General features: G+C 49.6%; 1 protein-coding gene across 4 annotated transcripts in view; it reads left to right on the top strand.

Annotated features, from left to right (window-relative positions):
• The window catches only part of CTNNBIP1 (catenin beta interacting protein 1), a 91425-nt gene that overhangs the window by 45542 nt on the left and 21814 nt on the right, over positions 1 to 24069 (top strand). The window contains exons 1-4 of one of the 4 annotated variants that reach the window (XM_038746567.1): positions 2163 to 2186; positions 2502 to 2588; positions 14853 to 14984; positions 16290 to 16380. In XM_038746567.1, the coding sequence (XP_038602495.1) occupies positions 14889 to 14984; positions 16290 to 16380 (187 nt within the window). In that variant the 5' untranslated portion in view covers positions 2163 to 2186; positions 2502 to 2588; positions 14853 to 14888. Of the gene's footprint in view, positions 1 to 2162; positions 2187 to 2317; positions 2341 to 2501; positions 2589 to 14852; positions 14985 to 16289; positions 16381 to 24069 lie in introns of those variants that run through there. The other 3 variants (XM_038746566.1, XM_038746565.1, XM_038746568.1) reach the window with 3 other exon arrangements.

Genomic DNA, 24069 nt, shown 5'->3' with positions numbered 1-24069 from the left:
CAAGCTGGAATGTAGAGGGAGAGAAGAGAGGTGAGGTAGGAGGGGGCAAGGTGATGGAGAGCTTTGAAGCCAATAGTGAGGAGTTTTTGCTTGATACGAAGGGTGATAGGCAACCACTGGAGATTTTTGAGGAGCGGGGTGTCATGCCCAGAACGTTTCTGTAGAAAGGTAATCCGGGGACTGAAGTGGGGAGAGGCAGGAGTTGGGAGATCAGAAAGGATGCTGAAGCAGTATTTCAGTCGGGATAGGATTAGTGATTGTACTAACGTGGTAGCAGTTTGGATGGAGAGGAAAGGGTGGATCTTGGCGATGTTATGAAGGTGAAACTGGCAGGTTTTGCTGATGGATTGGGTATGGGGGGTGAGTGAGAGAGCAGAGTCAAGGATGACACCAAGGTTGCGGGTTTGTGAGATGGGAAGGATGGTAGTGCCGTCAACAGTGACGGAAAAGTCAGGGAGAGGACAGGGTTTGGGAGGGAAGATAAGGGGCTCAATCTTGGACATGTTGAATTTTAGGTGGCAGGAGGATATCCAAGTGGAGGTGTCCTGAAGGGAGGAGGAGATGCAAGCCTGGAGGGGTGGAGAGAGAACAGGGGAGCGGATAAAGATTTGGGTAGCATCCGCATAGAGATGATAGTTGAAGCCGTGGGAGTGAATGAGTTCACTGAGGGAGTGCGTATAGATGGAGAACAGAAGGGGACCAAGAATTGAACCTTGAAGAACCCCTACAGTTAAGGAATGGGAGGGGGAGGAGGAGCCCGTGAAGGAGCCTGAGATTGAAGGGCCAGAGAGATAAGAGGAGAACCAGGAGAGGACGGAGTGAGTGAAGCCAAGGTTGGATAATATGTTGAGGAGAAGGGAATGGTTGGTGTCAAATCCATCCCAGTGCTTAGTGTAGTGCCTGGTATACAGTAAGCACTTAACAAATACCACTATTATTATTAATTATATTTTTTTATATTAATGCCTGACTCCCCTTCTAGACTGTAAGCTTGCTGTGGGCTGGGAATGTGTTTACCAACTCTGGTGTACTTTCCCAAGTGCCTAGTACAGGGCTCTGCACTTAGTAAGTGCTCGGTAAATACCATTGAGGATGATGATGATCCAGTAACTGCAGTAGGAGGCCTGGGCTTCTCTGGGCTTCTGTTTCCCTTTGATATTAGTAAAATGGAAAGGGAAGAGAAAATCTGTTGGGCGTTGGGAGGGAATGGCCATCAGAAGGTTGGGGTTAGACTAGACTATAAGCTCGTTGGGCAGGGAACGTGTCTGCCAACTCTTATATTGTAATCAATCATATTTATTGATCGCTTATTGTTCGCAGAGCACTGTACTCTCCCAAGTGTACAGCAGCGTGAGAAGCAGTGTGGCTTAATGGAAAGAGTCCGGGCTTTGGGAGTCAGAGGTCATGGGTTCTACTCCCTGCTCTGACACTTGTCAGCCGTGTGACTTTGGGCAAGTCATTTAACTTCTCTGTGCCTCAGTTACCTCATCTGTAAAATGGAGATGAAGACTGTGAGCCCCAGGTGGGATAACCTGATTACCTTGTATCTACCCCAGTGCTTAGAACGGTGCTTGGCACATAGTAAGCACTTAACAAATACCATCACTATTATTAAGGGCTTAATAATAATAGTAATAATAATAATGGCATTTATTGAGCACTTACTATGTGCAAAGCACTGTTCTAAGCACTGGGGAGGTTACAAAATGATCAGGTTGTCCCACCTGGGGCTCACAGTCTTCATCTCCATTTTACAGATGAGGTAACTGAGGCCCAGAGAAGTTAAGTGACTTGCTCAAAGTCACACAGCTGACAAGTGGGAGGCCAGGATTTGAACCCATGTCCAAAGTCGCACAGCTAAGTGGGGAGCTGGTACAGTACAGTCCTCTGCACAAAGTAAGCACTTGATAAATATGATTGGGGAACTATTTGGTTCCAGGGCAGGTGGAAATGGATGGAAATTAGACCCTTTTCAACATATAGTCGTATTACTCTGTGTGGTGTCTGAATCCCAAAGTATGCATAGTGCTCCCTCTTCCTTTCTCCTGCACATAATATTTGGGTTTGGGCAGAGCGAGGGGTGGAGGTAAATCTCCTCCACAAGAAGCTGTAATTCAGCCGTCCCAGGGTGACTCAACTCTTATCCCGAACCTCTCCCTGGAGCAGGAGCTGTCAATTACATCGAGGTGACTAAATCCCCGGGGGAGGGGGTAACATGTCAGGCACGGTGACCTGGTTTGGCAGAAGTGACGGGAAGCCTCCGCCTTTATCACCCCAGTTCCCCAGAGCTGGTGCTGCTTAGGCCGGTCCCTGAGCTCGACTGGACGGGGAAAAAAATAGGTATTTCCGGACCTCTGGCTCGGCCCTTCTGTTTGAAGCTTCTGTTGTAGCAGTTCTTCGTCCTGCAGCTGAGGAGAGGGTGACAACTACAGGAGAGATTATCCCGAGTGTCTTTTTTTCTTCCTCCTCGAGTGAATATTTTTTTGTGTGTTCCCCCACAGGGCAGTATCTTCAGGGTTCCTCTCAGGCTGTGGCCACTCTGCTCACCATTGCCCGCCCCTTCGTCTGAAGTTCATTTCTAGAAGCAGGTAAGTCATCATCAATCGTATTTATTGAGCGCTTACTATGTGCAGAGCACTGTACTAAGTCGGAAGAGGAAACCAATTCCGCTGGTGGAGGGCAGAGCTGGCGGGATCCCGGGGCTGCCGGCAGGCTAAGCGCCTTTATTTTTCTTACTCGGGTTCTTTGTGGCTACAGAAAAAGGAGCGGTTCTTTTTTCAAAAGGATTTTCTATGTAGACTCTTAAAGATGTCCTCGCAGGTTGTGTGAGTTTTCGGGATTGTGAAGCTACTGGGTGTGGTTGCCGTGATAATTTCCTGGTGTGGAGAAAATCGAGCCTGAAATTTCAGTCTGAGGAGATCCGTTTCTCCGTGGCTTATGATGTAGGTGGGTGGCAAGTAAAGCCGCCGGTTTTAAACTGTGTAAATGTCTGCGTCAAGTAGTGGTCCAGAATTCCTAATTCCAACTATTGCAAATAAAGCTAATTAGGGCTAGTCAACTGAATGGGATTGGGAAGCAGGGCGGGACTCCAGACAGCTTGCCAAGAGCAGGGATTGTTCTGGTGAACCTGAGCAGCCGTAGATAGGAATGGAGAAGAAGACGGGGGTGTCTAGTGTAGTATCCAGAATCCCGCTATGGTGGTCACTCTCTCTGGCCTGCTCTGTATCAGCTAGGTAAGAGTGTACGGTTAGATAAGGGCCGGGGTCAGAGCAGGAGACCAGGTGGAGCTGACAGTAAGCGCTCAATAAATATGATTGATTGATTGATCTCTGGTGGCTTAACAAGGAAAGCATCGTGGCCTAGTGGAAAGAGCATGGGCCTGAGTCAGAGGACCTGGGTTCTAATCCCCGCTCTGCCATCTTTCTGCGGTGTGACCTGGAATAAATCACTTCATTTCTCTGTACCTCGGCTAACTCATCTGTAAAATAGGGAGTGTCTTCAAGCCTCATGTGGGGTAGGGACTGTGGCCAACCTAATTAGCTTGTATCTACACCTGTGCTTGGAATGCAGGCGAAATAAATACCATAAAAAAATGCATGTGGAGGATATCAGGGTGATTTCTTTTGGGTTCAACACCCTTGAGAGAGTCTCCTTTGGGCCCCCAGGATGCTACAGAGGGAGTCTGGTGAAGTCTCTGGGCTTTGGATTCTAGACTGTAAGGTCCTTGTGGGCAGGAAATATGTCTACTAACTCTATTATCTTGTCTGCCATATGTTCACTACAAGTGCTCAAATACCACTGACTGGTTGGTGACTGAGGAGCTGAGAAGTTTTCCCAGTTCATTCATTCAATCATACTTATTGAGCACTTACTGTGTGTACAACACTGTACTAAGCACTTGGAAAGTACAGTTCAGCAATAGAGACAGACAATCCCTGGGTTGTCACCAGGTTCACAACACCGGGTTTACAGTCTGGAAGGGAGGATAATAATAATAATAATGATAGCATTTATTAAGCGCTTACTGTGTGCAAAGCACTGTTCTAAGCGCTGGGGAGTTTACAAGGTGATCAGGTTGTCCCACGTGGGACTCACAGTCTTAATCCCCATTTTACAGATGAGGGAACTGAGACCCAGAGAAGTGAAGTGACTTAACCAAAGTCACACAGCTGACAATTGGCGGAGCCGGGATTTGAACCCATGACCTCCGACATATCAGTTGAGGCCATTGGCATGGCAGTGCCAGTTACTTTTCAGAGGCACTTTTCAGAGGCTGGGTGTGTTTATGTTTTGGGTTTTTTTAAATGGTATTTGTTAAGCCCTTGCTGTGTGCCGGATACTGTACTAATTGCTGGAGTGGACTCAGGGTAATCAGGTTGGACACAGTCCATGTCCCCCATGGGGCTCACAGCCTTAATCCCTATTTTACAGATGAGGTAACTGAGGCACAGAGAAGTGACATAACTTGCCCAAGGTCACACAGCAGATAAATTACAGAGCTGGGATTAGAACTCAGGTCCACTGAAACGCAGGCCTGTGCTCTTTCCACTGTGCCATGCTGCTTTTGGCGTTGACCAATCAATGAATCAATCAGGAGTATTTATTGAACACTCAGTGTGTGCAGAGCACTGTACTAAGCACTTGGGAGAGTACAGTATAACCGAGTCGGAAGACACAGTCCCCGCCCATGAGGACCTCATAGTCTAAATCGCCGCCAGCTCAGCTTCTCGGGATAAATCGAAACGTTTGTGTGAACGATCTACCATCTGAGCTGGTGAATCTTAGATGCACTTTAATTGTCAGCAATTCTCCCGCCCTAAGGAGGGGAATGAGAACGGACAAGTAAAGTTAATTTGTCATTTGTAAGCGAGGAGGGTGATTAAATTTTAATATGGGTAATGATTTTGGGTAGCCAGTGAGCCCAAATAGGGAAACATTGTTGCTCACTCAGCACACCAGGGGCAGAGATAACACGCCAGATTCGAAAAGGGCCATTTTGTACTCCCGTCCTTGGGGTTTATTCCCTTACTCGTTTGGCTGTTTCATGTTTGTAGCCTGTATTCAGTCTGCAGAGTTATTAAGGAATCGAGTCATGATTGATGAAATGTGTATATAGGACAGTTGCATGCATGCCCACACGCCCCTCCACCCACCTCAATCCAATTATGGCTATCCACACCTCTCTTCCTGGCCCTCTTCTGACCTACCTGGAAGCTCATGGCCCCTACCCTGTCTTGCTAGGGCAGACAAGGGCCTAGAAATCAAGAAAAGAGAAATGGACAATGAATACAGAGCAACTGCTGCTTCCCAGAAGCGTGAATGTTTAGGTACAGGTTCCGTCTTTAGGGGACAAGTGGTAGAAGCAGCAGAGCATACTTCTGAATGCTCCAGGTTAGCCTGGCAGGGCTGGGCAGGGCAGGGCAACCCATCCAGAGATGACACTGGTAATTAGAACAGTTGAGACAGCAGCAGCTCCGGGTGAAGGACTTGAAGGCCACACCAGTGGAAAAGCGGTGTTCCATGTGGTCCTATTAAAATGGAAAAACACATCAATCAATCAATCAGTCGTATTTATTGAGCGCTTACTGTGTGCAGAGCACTGTACTAAGCACTTGGGAAGTACAAGCTGGCAACATAGAGAGACAGTCCCTACCCAACAGTGGGCTCACAGTCTAGAAGACTTCTTTAATATCTGCTAAGCACTTACTATGTGCCAGACGCTGTAATAAGCACTGGGGTAGACTCAAGATAGTTGGGTCAGACACAGTCCCAGTCCCATGCGGGGCTCACAGCCGTTAATCCCCATTTCACAACATAGGTAACCGAGGTACTGAAGTTAAGTGACTTCAGAAGGTCACCCAGCGACTGTGCACAACCCGATTACCTGGTACCTGTATATATGTAACCTTGTAACAGTGTGTATATATATATATATGTTTGTACATATTTATTACTCTATTTTACTTGTACATATTTATTCTATTTATTTTATTTTGTTAATATGTTTTGTTGTCTGTCTCCCCCTTCTAGACTGTGAGCCCGCTGTTGGGTAGGGACCGTCTCTCTATGTTGCCAACTTGTACTTCCCAAGGGCTTAGTCCAGTTCTCTGCACACAGTAAGCGCTCAATAAATACGATTGAATGAATGAATGAATAAGCGGTGGGGCTGGGAATAGAACCCAAGCCCTTCGCGCTCCCAGGCCCATGCTCTATCCACAAGGGCACGCTGCTTCTCGCATCTTTTTGGCCAAGGGCATTCCTCTGCCCCTGGTACTAACTTTGCTGCTCATTTAAACCAGGCTCTGTTTATTCCAGCTGGGCTTTCAACTGGGATTCCTGGAACCGTGCACTTCGGGCTCCTCCTAAGAAGCAGCTGTAGATGACACTGAAGATGGGGGGGGTGAGGGATTGGGAGAAGCATGGGAGGATATTTTGGGATTGGGTTTATTTCTGTGCAGAGCGATGCTCCTGCTTTAGACTGTGAGCCCACTGTTGGGCAGGGACTGTCTCTATATGTTGCCAATTTGTACTTCCCAAGCGCTTAGTACAGTGCTCTGCACACAATAAGCGCTCAATAAATCCGATTGATGATGATGATGGGAAATCCAGGAGCCATCCTGGGACACGGCTTCTTTGGGGGTGACGCCACCTAGTGGTAGGTCGCTTGTGGTTCCTAGTGTTTAGGCCCCATGGATTTTTCTGCTATAATAATAATAATAAATAATAATAATAATAACAACATTTATTAAGCACTTACTATGTGCAAAGCACTGTTCTAAGCGCTGGAGAGGCTACAAGGTGATCAGGTTGTCCCACGGGGGGCTCACAGTCAACCCCCATTTTACAGATGGGGGAACTGAGGCACAGAGAATAATAATAATAATAATAATGGCATTTATTAAGCACTAACTATGTGCAATCAATCAATCAATCGTATTTATTGAGCACTTACTGTGTGCAGAGCACTGTACTAAGCACTTGGGAAGTACAAGTCGGCAACACGTAGAGACAGTCCCTACCCGACAGCGGGCTCACAGTCTAGAAGGGGGAGACAGAGAACAAAACCAAACATACTAACAAAATAAAATAAATAGAATAGATATGTACAAGGAAGATAAATAAACATAGAGTAATAAATATGTACAAACATATATACAGGTGCTGTGGGGAAGGGAAGGAGGAAAGATGGGGGAGATGGAGAGGGGGGCGAGGGGGAGAGGAAGGAAGAGGTTCAGTCTGGAAAGGCCTCCTGGAGGAGGTGAGCTCTCAGTAGGGCCTTGAAGGAAGGAAGAGAGCTAGCTTGGCGGATGGGCAGAGGGTGGGCTTTCCAGGCCCGGGGGGTGACGTGGGCCAGGGGTCGATGGCGGGACAGGCGAGAACGAGGCATGGTAAGGAGATTAGCGGCGGAGGAGCGGAGGGTGCGGGGTGGGCTGGAGAAAAAGAGAAGGGAGGTGAGGTAGGAGGGCGCGAGGTGATGGACAGCCTTGAAGCCGAGGGTGAGGAGTTTCTGCCTGATGCGCAGATTGATTGGTAACAATAATGGCATTTATTAAGCGCTTACTATGTGCAAAGCACTGTTCTAAGCACTGGAGGGGTACAAGGTGATGAGGTTGTCCCACGCGGGGGCCCACAGTCTTAATCCCCATTTTCCAGATGAGGGAACTGAGGCCCAGAGAAGTGAAGTGACTTGCCCAAAGTCACCCAGCTGACAGTTGGCCGAGCCGGGATTTGAACCCATGACCACTGACTCCAGAGCCAAGGCTCTTTTCCACTGAGCCATGCTGAGAAGTTAAGTGACTTGCCCAAAGTCACACAGCTGACAGTTGGCCGAGCCGGGATTTGAACCCATGACCACTGACTCCAGAGCCCGTGCTCTTTCCACTGAGCCACGCTGCTTCTCTGAAAAAATAGAATGTAAAATATGGGGGTTAGGTTTCGGCCTCTCCTACTTTTAAAACGTGTGTGTGTGTTTGGGGGGAGGGGAGATTGAGTGTCAGTTTCAAAAATTTCCAGTTTATTTTGACTTTTTTTTTTTCCATCCTACTCATGCAACAACATGCATGGCAAGAATGTGGTTGCTGATGGTACTCCTTCCTGGTGTTATGTTGACCCAGATGTCACAAAACAAATGCTCAACAGCACGGCAGTGTTGGTACACCGAGCGATTGGAAAGGCGATTGGAAAGTAGCTTAGGTTGATTTAGGGTATTAAACTCCACTGCCAGTCATCATCATCATCATCATCATCAATCGTATTTATTGAGCGCTTACTGTGTGCAGAGCACTGTACTAAGCGCTTGGGAAGTACAAGTTGGCAACATATAGAGACAGCCCCACCCAACAGTGGGCTCACAGTCTAAAAGGGGGAGACAGAGAACAAAACCAAACATACTAACAAAATAAATAGAATAGATGTGTACAAGTAAAATAAATAAATAAATAGAGTAACAAATATGTACAAACATATATACATCTATACAGGTGCTGTGGGGCAGGGAAGGAGGTAAGATGGGGGGGATGGAGAGGGGGATGAGGGGGAGAGGAAGGAAGGGGCTCAGTCTGGGAAGGCGTCCTGGAGGAGGTGAGCTCTCATTAGGGTCTTAACTTAAACTGAACCACAGGCAAATCTTGGTTTGGAGGTGGATGAGAGAAATGGTGGCCCTCACATAAGAGATAAGTAAAATCTGATCTCTACTCAAAAGCAATTCCAGACTCTTTGCAGTCTCAATCAATGAAAAGTATTTTTTGAGTACCGACTGTGTGCAGAGCACTGTACTGGAGCTTGGGAGACAAGAACGCTGCTCATGAAGAACTTACAGTTAAGTGGGCCGAAGGGAAATCCTCCAGGAAAATAAAATCTTTGACACGTGTAGAAGCCTTCTTTTCCCCAACTCCCTTTCCCTGTTGCATCAACTCTGTACATGGACTTTTATCCTTAAACACCTGATATTCACCCCATCCTCAGCCCCACAGCATTATGCACATATCTGTAATTTATGTATATTAGTGTCTGCTTCCCGTTCTAGACTGTAAGCTCTTGTTCGCAGGGAACTTGAGAGTTCTGTGCATTGTACTCTCCCAAGCACTTAGTGCAGTGCTGGGCACACAGGAAGTGCTCAGTAAATAACATTGATCTAGAAATGGCTACGTTTTCCAGGTGTCGCATCCCGAAATGCGTGTTGCTTCTGTTGTCCCCAGTGGAGTTATGAGCAACTCATCGCACAAGTGGGCTAAATTGATTTTCATGAACTACGGCAGGATACGATGGATAGGATAGGATAGGATGGATTGTTAAAAGTTAAGAAACAGAGAAAAAGATGGGCCTACATTTTAATGTCAAGAAAACAGAGATCATGACAACTAGGAGTTTTAACGCATTTGGATTGGATGGAGAGAAGATTAAAATAATTGACAATTATTGGACTGATAATCAATAATAAAGGAACTAGTAGTCAAGAAATATGCTGAAGATGAATGTTAGGAAGATTTGCTATGAAGAGCCTGGAAAAGACATAAAATGTACTGGTGTAAAAATTGCCACAAAAATACTAATTGCTAATTCAGTGGTGGTTTTTTTTTGTTTTTACTCTATTTATTTATTTATTTATTTTATTTGTACATATCTATTCTATTTATTTTATTTTGTTAGTATGTTTGGTTTTGTTCTCTGTCTCCCCCTTTTAGACTGTGAGCCCACTGTTGGGTAGGGACTGTCTCTATATGTTGCCAATTTGTACTTCCGAAGCGCTTAGTACAGTGCTCTGCACATAGTAAGCGCTCGATAAATACGATTGATGATGATGATGATGATTTGTAATTAGCTGCTAATTTTGGTGGTGAAAATTTTTTTAAAAAAACTTAAAATTGAATTTTCTGATTGAGTTTGGAGGGGGAAGTGCTTATCACAGTGTTTAGCACCCAGCAAGTGCTTCATAAATATCATCAGTCAATCCACCAATGGTATTTATTGAGCGCTACTGTGTGCAGAACACAATACCAAGCATTTGGGAGAGTACAGTACCACAGACTTAAGAAACACATTCCCTGCCCATAACAAGCTTACAATCATCATTATTGTTATTTTGTCGCCCAAATTTTAGAAATGTTTTCAGGGATAGAAATTAGGGTTAAAGATGATAAAACTGTAAAAATCCATCCCCCAGCTTTAGCCAAGATGGTCAGTGGTGTTCTGGGTTTGAAATGGTCATCTTTGGGACACCCTTGCCCAGCGCCTGGGCATCCCCAGGTAACCTAGAGAGGCAGGGTGGCTTAGTGGATAGAGCATGCGCGTGGGAGTCAGAAGGACCTGGGTTCTAATCCTGGCTCTGCCACGTCTGCTGTGACCTTAAGCAACTCACTTAACTTCTCTGGGCCTGTTACCTAATCCGTAAAAATGGGAGTGTGAGCTCCAGGATGATGGAGACTGTGTCCAACTTGATTGACTAGTATGTTTGGTTTTATTCTCTGTCTCCCCCTTTTAGACTGTGAGCCCACTGTTGGGTAGGGACTGTCTCTGTATGTTGCCAACTTGTACTTCCCAAGCGCTTAGTACAGTGCTCTGCACGAAGTAAGCGCTCAATAAATACGATTGATTGATTGATTGACTTGTTTCTACTCCAGCACTTAGAACAGTGCTTGGCACATAGTAAGCGCTTAGCGAGTACCATAATTATTATTATAATTATTATTATTTGCTCTTGGAGAGCCTCAGGCTGTAGCCCAGGCTGTCCAGGGAGCAACCAGCTGGGGTAGAAGGGGTCCGGCCCAGGGTCAGCTGGCTCTTGAGAGGCCATCCTGTAGGAGTTGCTGAATAGAGTGTGAACTGCACAGGATACTTATTCTGCCGGGCTTCCCCGGCTCCTGGCCCCAGAGTGGCATTTCCCACAGGTCACTTCCCCGCGGACTCCTCTCGCTTAACTCTGGAGTGTCGTCAGGGGAACCCACCGAAAGCACAGTTGCCGCTCTTCTGGATGAGGGCTAAGGGGCTGTGGGTCGGGGAAGGGCGGGGGCAACCAGGGTTTCAGGCCCCCGAGACGGTGGGTGGACTCCCCAAGGGGAGTCTGGCCAGGGTGACTGGGAGACGGATAATAATGATAATAATTGTGGTATTTGTTAAGCACTTACTATGTGCCAGACACAGTACTAAGCTTTGGGGTAGATTCAATTCAATCGTATTTATTGAGCACTTACCGTGTACAGAGCACTTGGGAGGTACAGTTTGGCAACATATAGAGACGGTCCCCACCCAACAACGGGCTCACGGCCTAGAAGGGGGAGACAGACAACAAAACAAGTAGACAGGTGTCAATACCATCAGAATAAATAGAATTATAGCTATCTGCGCATCATTAATAAAATAGAGTAATAAATATGTACAAATCTGCACAGTTGCTGTGGGGAGGGGAAGAGGGCAGGGTGGGGAGGTGATGGGGGGGAGGAGGAGAGGAAAAAGGGGGGGGCTCCGTCTGGGAAGGCTCCCAGGAGGAGGTGAGCTCTCAGTAGGGCTTTGAAGGGAGGAAGAGAGCTAGTTTGGCAGGTGTGTAGAGGGAGGGCATTCCAGGCCAGAGGTAGGACGTGGGCCAGGGGTCGATGGTGAGAATGAGGCCCAATATGGAGGTTAGTGGCGGCAGAGGAGCGGAGGGTGCGGGCTGGGCTGTAGAAGGAGAGAAGAGAGGTGAAGTAGGAGGGGACGAGGTGATGGAGAGCTTTGAGGCCGATAGTGAGGAGTAAATATGAGGTAACTGGGTTGGATGCAGTCCCTGTCCCACACTGGGCTCACAGTCTTAATCCCCATTTTACAGATGAGGGGACTGAGGCCCAGAGAAGTGCAGTGACTTGCCTAAAGTCCACAGCAGACAAGTGGCGGGACTGGGATTAGAACCCAGGTCCTTCTCACTCTAGGCCTGTGCTCTATCCACTAGGCCACACTGCTTTTCTAAATGGATCTGATTTCATCATAAAGCATAAGCTGTGGAGTCACTCACTGTCACTCAACACTGATCCACAGGGACCCCTTTCGTCACTGGAGGGGGACATCCTGCGTGGTGCGGGGGAGTCGATGCCAACTCCTTTCCCTTCCCCCACCCCCATCACCTCAGTGGGAGGGAACTGTGAGGAGGAAAGTGGCCCAGGTAGGTCAGTCCAGACCCAAAGAGGTAGGTAGCAGGGTGATTGGTCTTTAGTGGATGCCTGTCAACCTACGCATCAAGCAAAAACTCCTCACTCTCGGCTTCAAGGCTGTCCATCACCTCGCCCCCTCCTACCTCACCTTCCTTCTCTCCTTCTACAGCCCAGCCTGCACCCTCCGCTCCTCTGCCACTGACCTCCGTACTGTACCTCACTCTCGCCTGTCCCGCCGTCGACCCCTGGCCCATGTCCTCCCCCAGCCTGGCATGCCCTCCCTCCACACATCCACCAAGCTAGCTCTCTTCCTTCAAAGCCCTCCTGAGAGCTCACCTCCTCCAAGAGGCCTTCCCAAACTGAGCCCCCTTTTTCCTCTCCTCTCCATCTCCCGCGTCCTACCTCCTTCCCCTCCCCACAGCACTTGTGTATATATATTTAAAACAAATTTATTACTCTATTTATTTTACTTGTACGTATTTACTACTCTATTTTTGTCAATGATGTGCGTATAGCTTCAATTCTATTTGTTCTGACGACTTTGACACCTGTCTACTTGTTTTGTTGTCTGTCTCCCCCTTCTAGACTGTGAGCCCGTTGTTGGGTAGGGACCGTCTTTATATGTTGCCGACTTGTACTTCCCCAGTGCTCTGCACGCAGTAAGCGCTCAATAAATGCGATTGAATGAATGAATGACTGGTGCTCCCTTTTCCTCCTCTCTTGCTGCAGTACTCCTCTACACTGCCATCACCCAGTGTGTGGCAATGCTCCACCCCCACCCCACCCGCCAGCTGCTGTGTTATTTCTGACTCACCCGGGAGTCACTGACGTGTGAGCTAAACTCCTCCACGCCCTGCCGCCCCTCCAGCTCCCGCAGCAAGGGAGAGCGTGGAACTGCCCCAGCTCCCCGGGAGCCGGTTGACACGCCAGGCGGTCCCTCCGCCTCGTCGCAGCTTGCCGGGGGCTGCCAGGTTGGGGTGGCACTGGGCACGGAGTCGGGAGGGGAGCGGCTCCTCTCGGGGAGGCCTAGGTGGTGTCACTTCTGGGTGCAGTGGGGCCAGGACCGGGGACGCCGTCTCCTTGGGGATTTTTTGAAGAATCCTTGGTCTCCCAGGGTCATTTTGCTTCTGCATTTTGGTGCAGGATGCAGTCTTAGTAGGGGAGCGGGGCAGGGAGGAAAGAGAGAGAAAGAGCGAGTGTGTGTGCGACGGGTGGGGGGACAGGGGTTGTTTTGGGGTAAAAGAGAAAGGCATGTGATGTGCTTGATTGCAGAAGCCTCCCATCCCACACTCCCCATGGTATGGAACTGACAGATCTCTAGACTGTGAGCCCACTGTTGGATAGGGACCGTCTCTGTATGTTGCCAGCTTGTACTCCCCAAGCGCTTAGTACAGTGCTCTGCACGCAGTAAGCGCTCAATAAATACGATTGATTGATTGATCTCTTTTGCCGATACCCAGACTCAGTGCCTTGACTGGGTTGCCCCATGCAACCTAGATTCTGTTCGGAAAAACTAACCCCTCCGACCTCTGAATGGAGAACCCTGGCCATTGGAAAGCCTCTTGGGGGAGAGGATGGGGGGCAGAAAGCGTGAGAAGCAGCGTGGCTCAGTGGGAAAGAGCACGGGCTTGGGAGTCAGAGGTCGTGGGTTTGAATCCCGGCTCTGCCACTTGTCAGCTGTGACTTTGGGCAAGTCACTTCACTTCTCTGGACCTCAGTTCCGTCATCTGTAAAGCGGGGATAAAGATTGTGAGCCCCCCACCGTGGGACAACCTGATCACCTTGTAACCTCCCCAGCGCTTAGAACAGTGCTTTGCACATAGTAAGCGCTTAATAAATGCCATCATTATTACCTTCTAGACTGTGAGCCCACTGTTGGGTAGGGACCATCTCTATATGTTGCCAACTTGTACTTCCCAAGCGCTTAGTACAGTGCTCTGCACATGGTAAGCGCTCAATAAATACAATTGATGATGATGATATGTTGCCAACTTGTCCTTCCAAGTGCTTAGTACAGTGCTCTGCACACAGTAAGTGCTCAATAAATACGATTGAATGAATGAAAGTCCCTGATTTAAACAGGTGGGTCTCTTGCAGCCAAGGAGTTCCCTGGGCCCAGAGGTGGAAGATGATTAGGGCGTGGGCCAGAAAGGCAAAGAGGATGCGTGCTGCCCTGCTGCTGATCATGTGGGGACCAGAGCGAGCAGACACTCCAGCGGAGAGAGCCGCCTCTCTCCCAGCCCAGCTCCACCCTATCGAGGCTCCTGCCGCCGCTGCTTCAGATGGGGCTGTGGGCTGTCCAGAGTCTGCAACGCTGTGAGCGGCAGTGGCGGGCCCAAACAGAAGTGGCCCCGTGAGAGGCAGTGGCTGATTCATTCATTCACTCAATCGTATTTATTGAGCGCTTACTGTGTGCAGAGCACTGATGCAGCGGCACGTGAGTGGAGGGGGCAGACTCTGAAGGTGGAGGCAGTGTGAGGGGCAGTGGCAGGCTCTGACACCACCGCCACCGCCCCGGGCCGTCAGTAATGAGACTCCCAAGCATCCGTGTGTCGGATGCACAAACACATCCTGGGCCCTGTTCCCAAAAGGAGGTGCCGGGATAGGTGGAAGGAAGGGAGGGAAGATGCGAAGGAGTTGGCTCCCCAGCTGGGCCCCCAATTTTTTCTCTGGGCGTGCATGCCCTTCCCTCTACACCCCCTTCACTTTCTGATTCTGTTTCTCACTCTGCAGGAGTTTCCCCTCCCCGCCGGAGCCGGGCAGAGGGGTATGAACCGTGAGGGTGCTCCCGGGAAGAGTCCGGAGGAGATGTACATTCAGCAGAAAGTGCGGGTCCTGCTCATGCTAAGGAAGATGGGATCGAATGTAAGTCCCCTGGGGTCCGTGGCCATCACAGCAGGGAGACGTTTTCTGGCTGGTGAGATGCCCGGGCCGCAGGAGCGGGCAGGAGGGAGCCATAGGGGTGCAAAGCCCCCGGCTCTCCTAGGATGGGTTTCAGGATCAGCCTGGAGGACTTCTTCTTTCATTCAATCGTATTTATTGAGCGCTTACTGTGTGCAGTGCACTGTACTAAGCGCTTGGGAAGTACAAGTTGGCAACATATAGAGACGGTCCCTACCCAACATCATCATCATCAATCGTATTTATTGAGCGCTTACTGTGTGCAGAGCACTGTACTAAGCGCTTGGGAAGTACAAATTGGCAACATATAGAGACAGTCCCTACCCAACAGTGGGCTCACAGTCTAGAAGACTAGAAGTCTGGAAGTCTTGTATCCAATTCTTATCCGGTTCCTGGAGAAGTCCCGCTCCTCATCCCTACTCAGTAGAGTATGGGCCTGGGAATCAGAAGGACCTGGGTTCTACTTCCCGCTCTGCCACTCGTCTGCTGTGTGACCTTGGGCAAGTCACTTCACTTCTTGGGCCTCAGGTACCTCATCTGTAAAATGGGGATTAAGACTGGGAGCCCCAGGTGGGACATGGACCGTGTCCAACCTGAGTAGATAGTGTCCAATCTATCCCAGTAATAATAATGATGATGATGATGGCATTTGTTAAGTGCTTACTGTTCTAAGCGCTGGGGAGGTTACAAGGTGATCAGGTTGTCCCACAAGGGGGCTTATAGTCTTAATCCCCATATTACAGATGAGGTAACTGAGGCCCAGAGAAGTGAAGTGACTTGCCCAAAGTCACACAGCTGACAGTTGGCAGAGCCGGGATTTGAACCTATGACCTCTGACTCCAAAGCCCGTGCTCTTTCCACTGAGCCACGCTGCTTCTCGTGGCTCAGTACTTAGCAGTGCTTGGTATGTACTAAGTGCCTAACAGATACCATAAGAAAGATGGGCTGAGTTGGGAAGCAGGGGCGACGGGGGAGAGATTGCCACCTTAACTGGCCTTACTAGCTTGTGCCTGTGGGCCCAGGGGGCATTGGACTGGGCATGGAAAGCTAAAAACGAGGGATCCCTGGCCGGGGCAGCGAAACAAGGAAATCTGGTTAAGGGTGGGTTCCGGGCCTCTAACCCCCTGAGCCATCCGCGTCTCCCTCCCACGGACACTCGATTGGAGGCTGGCAAAGAAAGAAGTAAGGGACCAGCAGGGCTGCCGGGCGGCAAGCTGTCCTGTCTGGGCTGGGAACCACCCTTCACCCGTCCGACTCTCTCCCTTGCAGCTGACGACCAGCGAAGAGGAATTCCTGCGGACGTACGCGGGAGTCGTGAACAGCCAGCTCAGCCAGCTCCCACAGCATTCAATCGACCAGGGTGAGTGGCGGAGGGCGGGGGAACGAGGGTGGTGGCGTCCAGGGGCCTGGGCAGGGTGGCCCCGGGCCCAAGAGTATCTCCTCTTTGGGTCCAGCCCCCTGAGCAGTGGGGGAGAAGGCCTAGCCTTCAAGGTATCCAAAGGACCGTGAGCCCACTGTTGGGTAGGGACTGTCTCTATGTGTTGCCAATTTGTACTTCCCAAGCGCTTAGTACAGTGCTCTGCACGTAGTAAGCGCTCAATAAATACAATTGATTGATTGATTGACCTCGGGCCCTAGCCCCAGGATCTCTTTAGGAAGAGAAGCAGTGTGGCCTAGTGAATAGAGCCCAGGCCTGAGAGTCGGAAGAACCTGGGTTCTAATTCCGGCTCCACCACTTGTCTGCTGTGTGATCTTGGGTAAGTCACTTCACTTCTCCGTGCCTCCGCCGGAAAATGAGGATTAAGGCTGTGCGCCCCATGCGGGATATGGACTGTGTCCAACCTGATTAGCTTGTAAATTACCCCAGCACTTAGTAATAATAACAATAATGGCATTTGTGCCATTACTTACTATGTGCAAAGCACTGTTCTAAGCGCCGGGGGGATACAAGACTGTGAGCCCACTGTTGGGTAGGGACTGTCTCTATATGTTGCCAATTTGTACTTCCCAAGCGCGTAGTACAGTGCTGTGCACATAGTAAGCGCTCAATAAATACGATTGATGATGATGATCAGGTTGTCCCACGTGGGGCTCACAGTCTTAATCCTCCTTTTACAGATGAGGTAACGGAGGCTCAGAGAAGTTAAGTGACTTGCCCGAGGTCACACAGCAGACATGTGGCGGGGCCGGGATTCGAACCCATGACCTCTGACTCCAAAGCCCGTGCTCTTTCCACTGAGCCATGCTGCTTCTCGCAGTACAGTGCGTGGCACATAGTAAGTGCCTAACAAATAATGTTAAAAAAAAAAAAAGGAATCCAGGAACTTCATTCATTCAGGTGGCTCAGTGGAGAAGAGCACGGGCTTCGGAGTCAGAGATCATGGGTTCAAACCCCGGCTCCGCCAATTGTCAGCTGTGTGACTTTGGGCAAGTCACTTAACTTCTCTGTGCCTCAGTTACCTCATCTGTAAAATGGGGATTGAGACTGTGAGCCCCACGTGGGACAACCTGATCAGCTTGTAACATCCCCAGCGCTTAGAACAGTGCTTTGTGCATAGTAAGTGCTTAATAAATGCCATTATTATTATTATCATTATTATTATTATTATTATTATTCAGTCTTATTTGGGTGCTTACTGTGTATAAAGCACTGTAGTAAGCGCACAGCACTATACTAACTTCTTTCTTTCAAAGACACTGGAGGGAAGTCAGTTTTTCTGGGCAATCCCGTGCATGTTGGACAGTTGCTAGCATTCAGTTTAGTGCCTGTTGTGTGCAGACCATTGACATGGTGATGGACCCTCTCATCAGAAAAGCAGTGTGGCCTAGTGGAAAGAGCACAGGCTTGGGAGTCAGAGGACCTGGGTTCTAACCCCAGCTCTACCATTTGTCTGCTCAGTGACCTTGGGTAAGTCACTTCACTTTTCTAGGCCTCAGTAACCTCATCCGCAAAATGGGGATTAAGACTTCGAGCCCCTTGTGGGATATGGACTATGTCCAACGTGAATTGCTTGTATCTACCCCAGCGCTTAGCCTGGCTCATAGTAAGCGCTTAACAAATACCATTAAAAAAACCCCAAAACAGTGGCAAAGCCTCTGTCCTGAGGTTTCAGGCCCAAGAACCTGCTGGAAGAATTGATTATCATGTGAATGGTTCATTCATTCACTCATTCAATCGTATTTATTGAGCGCTTACTGTGTGCAGAGCACTGGACTAAATTCACAGTCTACAGGGGGAGAGAGACACTAAACTAGATTAGGGAGAGGGGAAGCAGTAACTTAATAAGAATATTTACATTAATTGACTGAAGAAAGATAGTACCTGCAGGCTCAGTGAAGAGCCAGGCCAGAGAGCAGGTTCAGGAACAAATGAATGGTCCATAGGTCAGTCAAATCAGGTCAAAGAGGTTAATGGCAAGCAGAATCCCGGGGCTTTTGGCGAACTTGTCTTGGAGGTGGAGGAGGATGGTGTCCTATGGATGGTAGCTCTGGAGCAGGTTGGACCTGTTAAGGGGAGTCAGGGAGTGGAGATGCCTGGGGAGAGGAGCGAACAGCCAAATAGCATGGGAGGGCTGAGTAGGTGCCAATGAGGTTGTCCTTAAAGTAACTTGGTGATAACAAGGGCCTTTTTCCCGGGGTGGGTGGGGTGGGGGGGTTAGGGTTAGTATGGTGCCATGCACACTTTTTCTTCTTAGCCAGTCAAGCTCCTGCTGGAACAGTGCTAAGCGTTTAGTACAGTGCTCTGCCAACTTGTACTTCCCAAGCGCTTGGTACAGTGCCGTGTACACAGTAAGCGCTCAATAAATACGATTGAATGAATGAATAAGTGCTCAATAAATACGATTGAATGAAAAGAGCGCAGTGAGCAGGTTGGTGGATAGGGACGTGGCATGTTGCAATGTGTGCACAGGGGATTTTTCTTTTGTTTTTTTTTCTTTTGGTCTCTGTGCAGGACCCATTTCCGTCCCAGTGTAGAGCCCACGCTGGGCTGCAGTGTCAGGACTTGGCGGGGGTGGCCGAGACGGTTGAATAATAGAGAAGCAGCGTGGCTCAGTGGAAAGAGCGCGGGCTTGGGAGTCAGAGGTCATGGGTTCGAATTCTGACTCCGCCACTTGTCAGCTGTGACCTTGGGCAAGTCACTTAACTTCTCAGTTACCTCATCCGTCGATGGGGATGAAGACTGTGAGCCCCATGTGGGACAACCTGATGACCTTGTATCTCCCCCAGCGCTTAGAACAGTGTTTTGCACATAGTAAATGCTTAACAAATACCATCATTGTTATTATTATTAAGACCTGATTGTTGATAGGGGTTTAGAGTTGAATGGGGGAAATTTGTTAGACACAACCTTTCAAAGATGCGTTTAGTTTTCCTCTAAGGACGGGGATGCTATTTTGCCCTCGCCTTGTGATCCTCGACTGACTCCGCACAATCGCAGACCCCGAAGTCCGACACCTTACGTACTAGCCCAGGAGTCACACAGTATCGTCAGACTTGCGTTATGGGCTTGGCCCAGTGGAAAGAGAGCTGGATGGGAGTCAGGAGATTCAGGTTCTACTTACTCCCAGCTCTGTCACTAGCCTGCACTGAGAATTTGGGGTAAGTCGCTTAAACTTTTGTGGCCTCAGTTTCTTCACCTGTAAAGTGGGGATAATATGATACTTGCTCACCCTACGTTGTGGACTGCGAGCCCCTTGCGGGACAGGGATTGGGTACCATCTGATTATCTTATATGTATCCCAGTGCTTGGCCCACTGAATGTGCTTTATACACACTGTAATTAGTAATTACGATTGATGGAAAGCAGTATGATCCAGGGGAAAGAGCACAGAGGATCTAGGGAGTCAGAGGACCTGGGTTTCAATCCCAGCTCCACCACCTACCTGCTGAATGACCTTAAACAAGTCACATAGCTTCCCTGGGCCTCAGTTTCCTCAACTGGAAAATGGGGATTCACTCCCTGTTCTCCCTCCAATGAAGGCTGTGAGCCCCAGGTGGGACAGGAACTGTGTCTGACCTAATTAACATGTATCAACCCCAGCTCTTAGAACTGTGCTTGATACATAGTAAGCAGTTAAATGCTGTTTTATCAAAATCCTTATTATTGCTATTATTATTATCGTTGACTGTGGTTGGAGGAAGAGGAAGAAACAATGCTACAACTGCAGAAGGAAAGAAGAATCTTGCCTACTGGAACGCCCATTCAGCTAAATTAGAAACTGCTCTCCTAAGAGGGCCAGCTCATAGCCTGAGCAGGAGGGGTTGAAGCTATTTCTTCCAGCCCCAGAGACGTCAGGGGGCAGGAAAAGTTCCCCTCGCCCCCCTGGCCTTCTGTGGGCAGTGGTGAGCGCCTAATAATAATAGTGTTTGTTAAGCGCTTACTATGTGCCAGGCACTGTACTAAGTGCTGGGGTGTACACGAGCAAATTGGGTTGGACTCAGTTCCTGTCCTGCATAAGGCTCACAGTCTTAATCCCCATTTTGCAGATAATAATAATAATAATGATAGCATTTATTAAGCGCTTACTACGTGCAAAGCACTGTTCTAAGCACTGGGGAGGTTACAGGGTGATCGGGTTGTCCCACGGGGGGCTCACAGTCTTAATAATAATAATAATAATAATGGTATTTGCTAAGCACTTACTATGTTCAAAGCACTGTTCTAAGCGCTGGGGGGATACAAGGTGATCAGGTTGCCCCATGTGGGACTCACAGTCTTAATCCCCATTTTACAGATGAGGGAACTGAGACCCTGAGAAGTTAAGTGACTTGCCCAAGGTCACACAGCTGACAAGTGGCGGAGCCGGGATTTAAACCCATGACCTCTGACTCTAAAGCCCGGGCTCTTTCCACTGAGCCACGCTGCTTCTTATGTTTCCCACCCAGGGCCTGGGAAGCTTTAGCTACCCCCACTGAGCCGTTTTTCCAGCTCTGGGTCACCCGAGGCGACCTGGACTGTTTCTCGTTCAGGTTCCACAGCGGTTTTCTCCGTGGGACTCTCGTGGGTACCCGCCGGTTCTCCCCAAATCCCGCCGGGGTCCGGGGCAGTGGCGGGAGTCAGGGGAGGGGGATCCCAGCTTCGAGGGCTCACAATGCGCCGGGGAGGGGGCTCAGCCGGGACCGAAGATCCATCCATTTCGGCATCAGGGCTGGAAGCCGGAAAGGCTGCTGGCCGGGAAGAGGGTCGAGCAACAGGATGATGGGCCAGGCGAGAATAAACCGCCATCTCGCTCCCAAGCAAACTGGGGAAACCTCAGGGACTTCCCCAGCCTCTGCCTGCTGCTACAGGAGCTGTCGCACCTTATTTATTTATTTATTTATTTTACTTGTACCTATCTACTCCATTTATTTTATTTTGTTAGTATGGTTGTGTTCTCTGTCTCCCCCTTCTAGACTGTGAGCCCACTGTTGGGTAGGGACTGTCTCTATATGTTGCCAATGTGTACTTCCCAAGCGCTTAGTACGGTGCTCTGCACACAGTAAGCGCTCAATAAATACGATTGATTGATCGGTGGTGGTCCTGGGGTGATGGAAGGTCACCACCTGGGGGGAGCCCCCAGTTTGGATCTGGAACTGGGAAGATTCAGAAATCTTTGCCCTGGGCCCTGGCGGGGTTTCTCCCGACATCCAGCTCTGTAGAGCGATCCCACTGGAACCCGTGTGGGCTGGATTTTTCTGGCCCCTCCCCGACCCAAGATGAATCCTGAGACCTCAGGCTCGGAGTCCAGCCTGGGTCTAGTCAGGACCGGAGGGGTGCCAGGCTACATTTCTGTCAAGGAAATCCCCACCTGGGTCACGTCATGTCTTTCGTGGGCTGCTCCCAGGATGGTAGTCCTAGCTGCTCGGAGGCTATCGTCAGTCCAAAGCATTTTGACAGCACTGTCGCACAGCGCTGTACTGTGCACTTGGGTGGGAGGAGACACCATCCCTGCCCCCAAGGAGCTTTTGGTATAATGGATCTTTGGGCAGCGATTCCCTCCTGTATGAACTCGGCCCTAAGGTGGGGACTAAATGCAGGAAAGTTGGGAGGCGTTTGAGCCTGTTGGACGCCCACCTGCCTTGTAGGGCCCAGCCCATCGGCCAGTCTGGCTTTGGGGAGCCACAGGCTAAGCCTCGCCTGGGCCGCCCACCCAAGGAGCCAAAAAGCTTCTAGCTTGGTTGTTGAGCTTTTCTCGGGCATGCAAGCCAAGGGGCCCGGAGAGGTGGAAAGGGGGAAGAGCAAGTAGGTAACTTCTGCCCTTCTCCCTTGAGAAGCAGCATGGTCTAGTGGCTAGAGCCCAGGCCCGGTCATCAATCAATCAATCAATCGTATTTATTGAGCGCTTACTGTGCGCAGAGCACTGTACTAAGCGGAAGGACCTGGGTTCTAATCCCAGCTCTGCCATTTGTCTCTTGTGTGACCTTTGGCAAGTCACTTCTCTGTGCCCCAGTTACCTCATCTGTAAATATTTGTACAGATTTATTACTCTGATTTACTTGTACATATTTACAACTCTATTTTGTTAATGATGTGCATATACCCCAGGGCTTAGAACAGTGCTTTGCACATAGTAAGCGCTTAACAAAAACCATCATTATTATTATTCTGACGGTTTTGACACCTGTCTACATGTTTTGTTTTGTTGTCTACCTCCCCCTTCTAGACTGTGAGCCCATTGTTGGGTAGGGACGGTCTCTATATGTTGCTGACTTGTACTTCCCAAGCGCTTACAACACTGTAAGTGCTCAATAAATACGATTGAATGAATGAATGTAAAATGGGGATTAAGACTGTGAGCCCCATATAGGACAGGGGCTGTGTCCAACCCTATTTGCTTATATCCACCCCAGCACTTAGTGCCTTGCACATAGTAAGCGCTTAACAAATACCACAATTATAATTGTTGTTATTCTGGAGATCGGTGTGTGTGGCTGCGATTGTGGTCCCCGACCCACTTGTGCACTGCTGCTGCTGTTGCCGCTGCATTGTGGCTTTGCACTTGCTCAAATGACACACTCCCAGAGACAGGGGGGCTTGGGTGTGAGATCTCGTAGCCAAGCCCATCAGCGGCTTACCACGGGGTTAAATCGGGGTGGCCGCCCTCCAAACTGGACCTGCAGAGACGTGCCCGAGCAGGCTTAAAATGTTACAGCCGGTTTCAGTCTGCCAGGGGTGGAGGGGGAAGGCGAGAGATTCAGAGAATGAATTCTGGGCAGAGTGTGGGCCCCCACCTCCGGGGTTAATCTTAGTGGCTGTGTCCTGGGGGCCTGGCAGGCTCAAACAGGGCCTTGGCCAGTGGATACTGATGCTGGAGAAATGGCCTCTTTCTCAGCAGCACTTCCCTGAGAGGCTGTAAAGTGCTTCACGTCCTCTCGAGGGAATTGGCAGTCTTCTCTGCCGCCACCCTCCCCGCCCTCTTCGCCCGCTGGGTCAGTCTCTTGACTCCCTGAGACAGGCCTGAAAGCTGAAATCGAACTCACCCAGTTAGCCATCTTCCCCAAGGGAGACCGTCCGGCCGTGGTTTCAGGGGTTGACGGGGTGGGGATTTGTGCTCCAGGGGTGGTGTGGTGGGACTCGCGGAGGACTTGCTCTGTGACGCCTGAGAGGAAGGCTAAGGCATGAGTCCCAGGCGGCCACCGGGTCTCGGGAGTGCAGGGCCATTGGAGTTGGGGCTGGTTGGGGGGGAGTTGGAGCGATTCTGTCCTTGCTGGGATCAATCAATCAATCAAGGAGAAGGGCTGGAAGTGCTTCCAGTTGGGCCCAGAAGCCTTGGGGAAGCAAGCCAAGATGTGAGAACGCTTGCAGAGTCAGCGTGTATGGAGTTGAGAGGGAGGCTGAGCCAAAGAGTATCACATCTTCCCACCCCATCTAAGGATTGGAGAGCAGACAGACTATTGTTTGCCTTTTACAGCTGGAGACGCAGGGAAGCTTTCTTCCTTGGCTCACCCTGTGTGGCCAGGCAGCGTCAAGTCCCCTGGTCAAGTCCCCTGGTCTGTGGCTCCATCCTTCAGTCAGTCAGTCGGTCGTATTTATTGAATGCTTACTGTGTCTAGAGCACTGTAATCAATC

This window comes from Tachyglossus aculeatus, chromosome 5, assembly GCF_015852505.1.
Source record: "Tachyglossus aculeatus isolate mTacAcu1 chromosome 5, mTacAcu1.pri, whole genome shotgun sequence".
In the NCBI taxonomy this organism is placed as follows: Eukaryota; Metazoa; Chordata; class Mammalia; order Monotremata; family Tachyglossidae; genus Tachyglossus; species Tachyglossus aculeatus.
The sequence above is the reverse complement of the archived record's forward strand: the minus strand, read 5'-3'. Positions and strand labels throughout refer to the sequence as shown.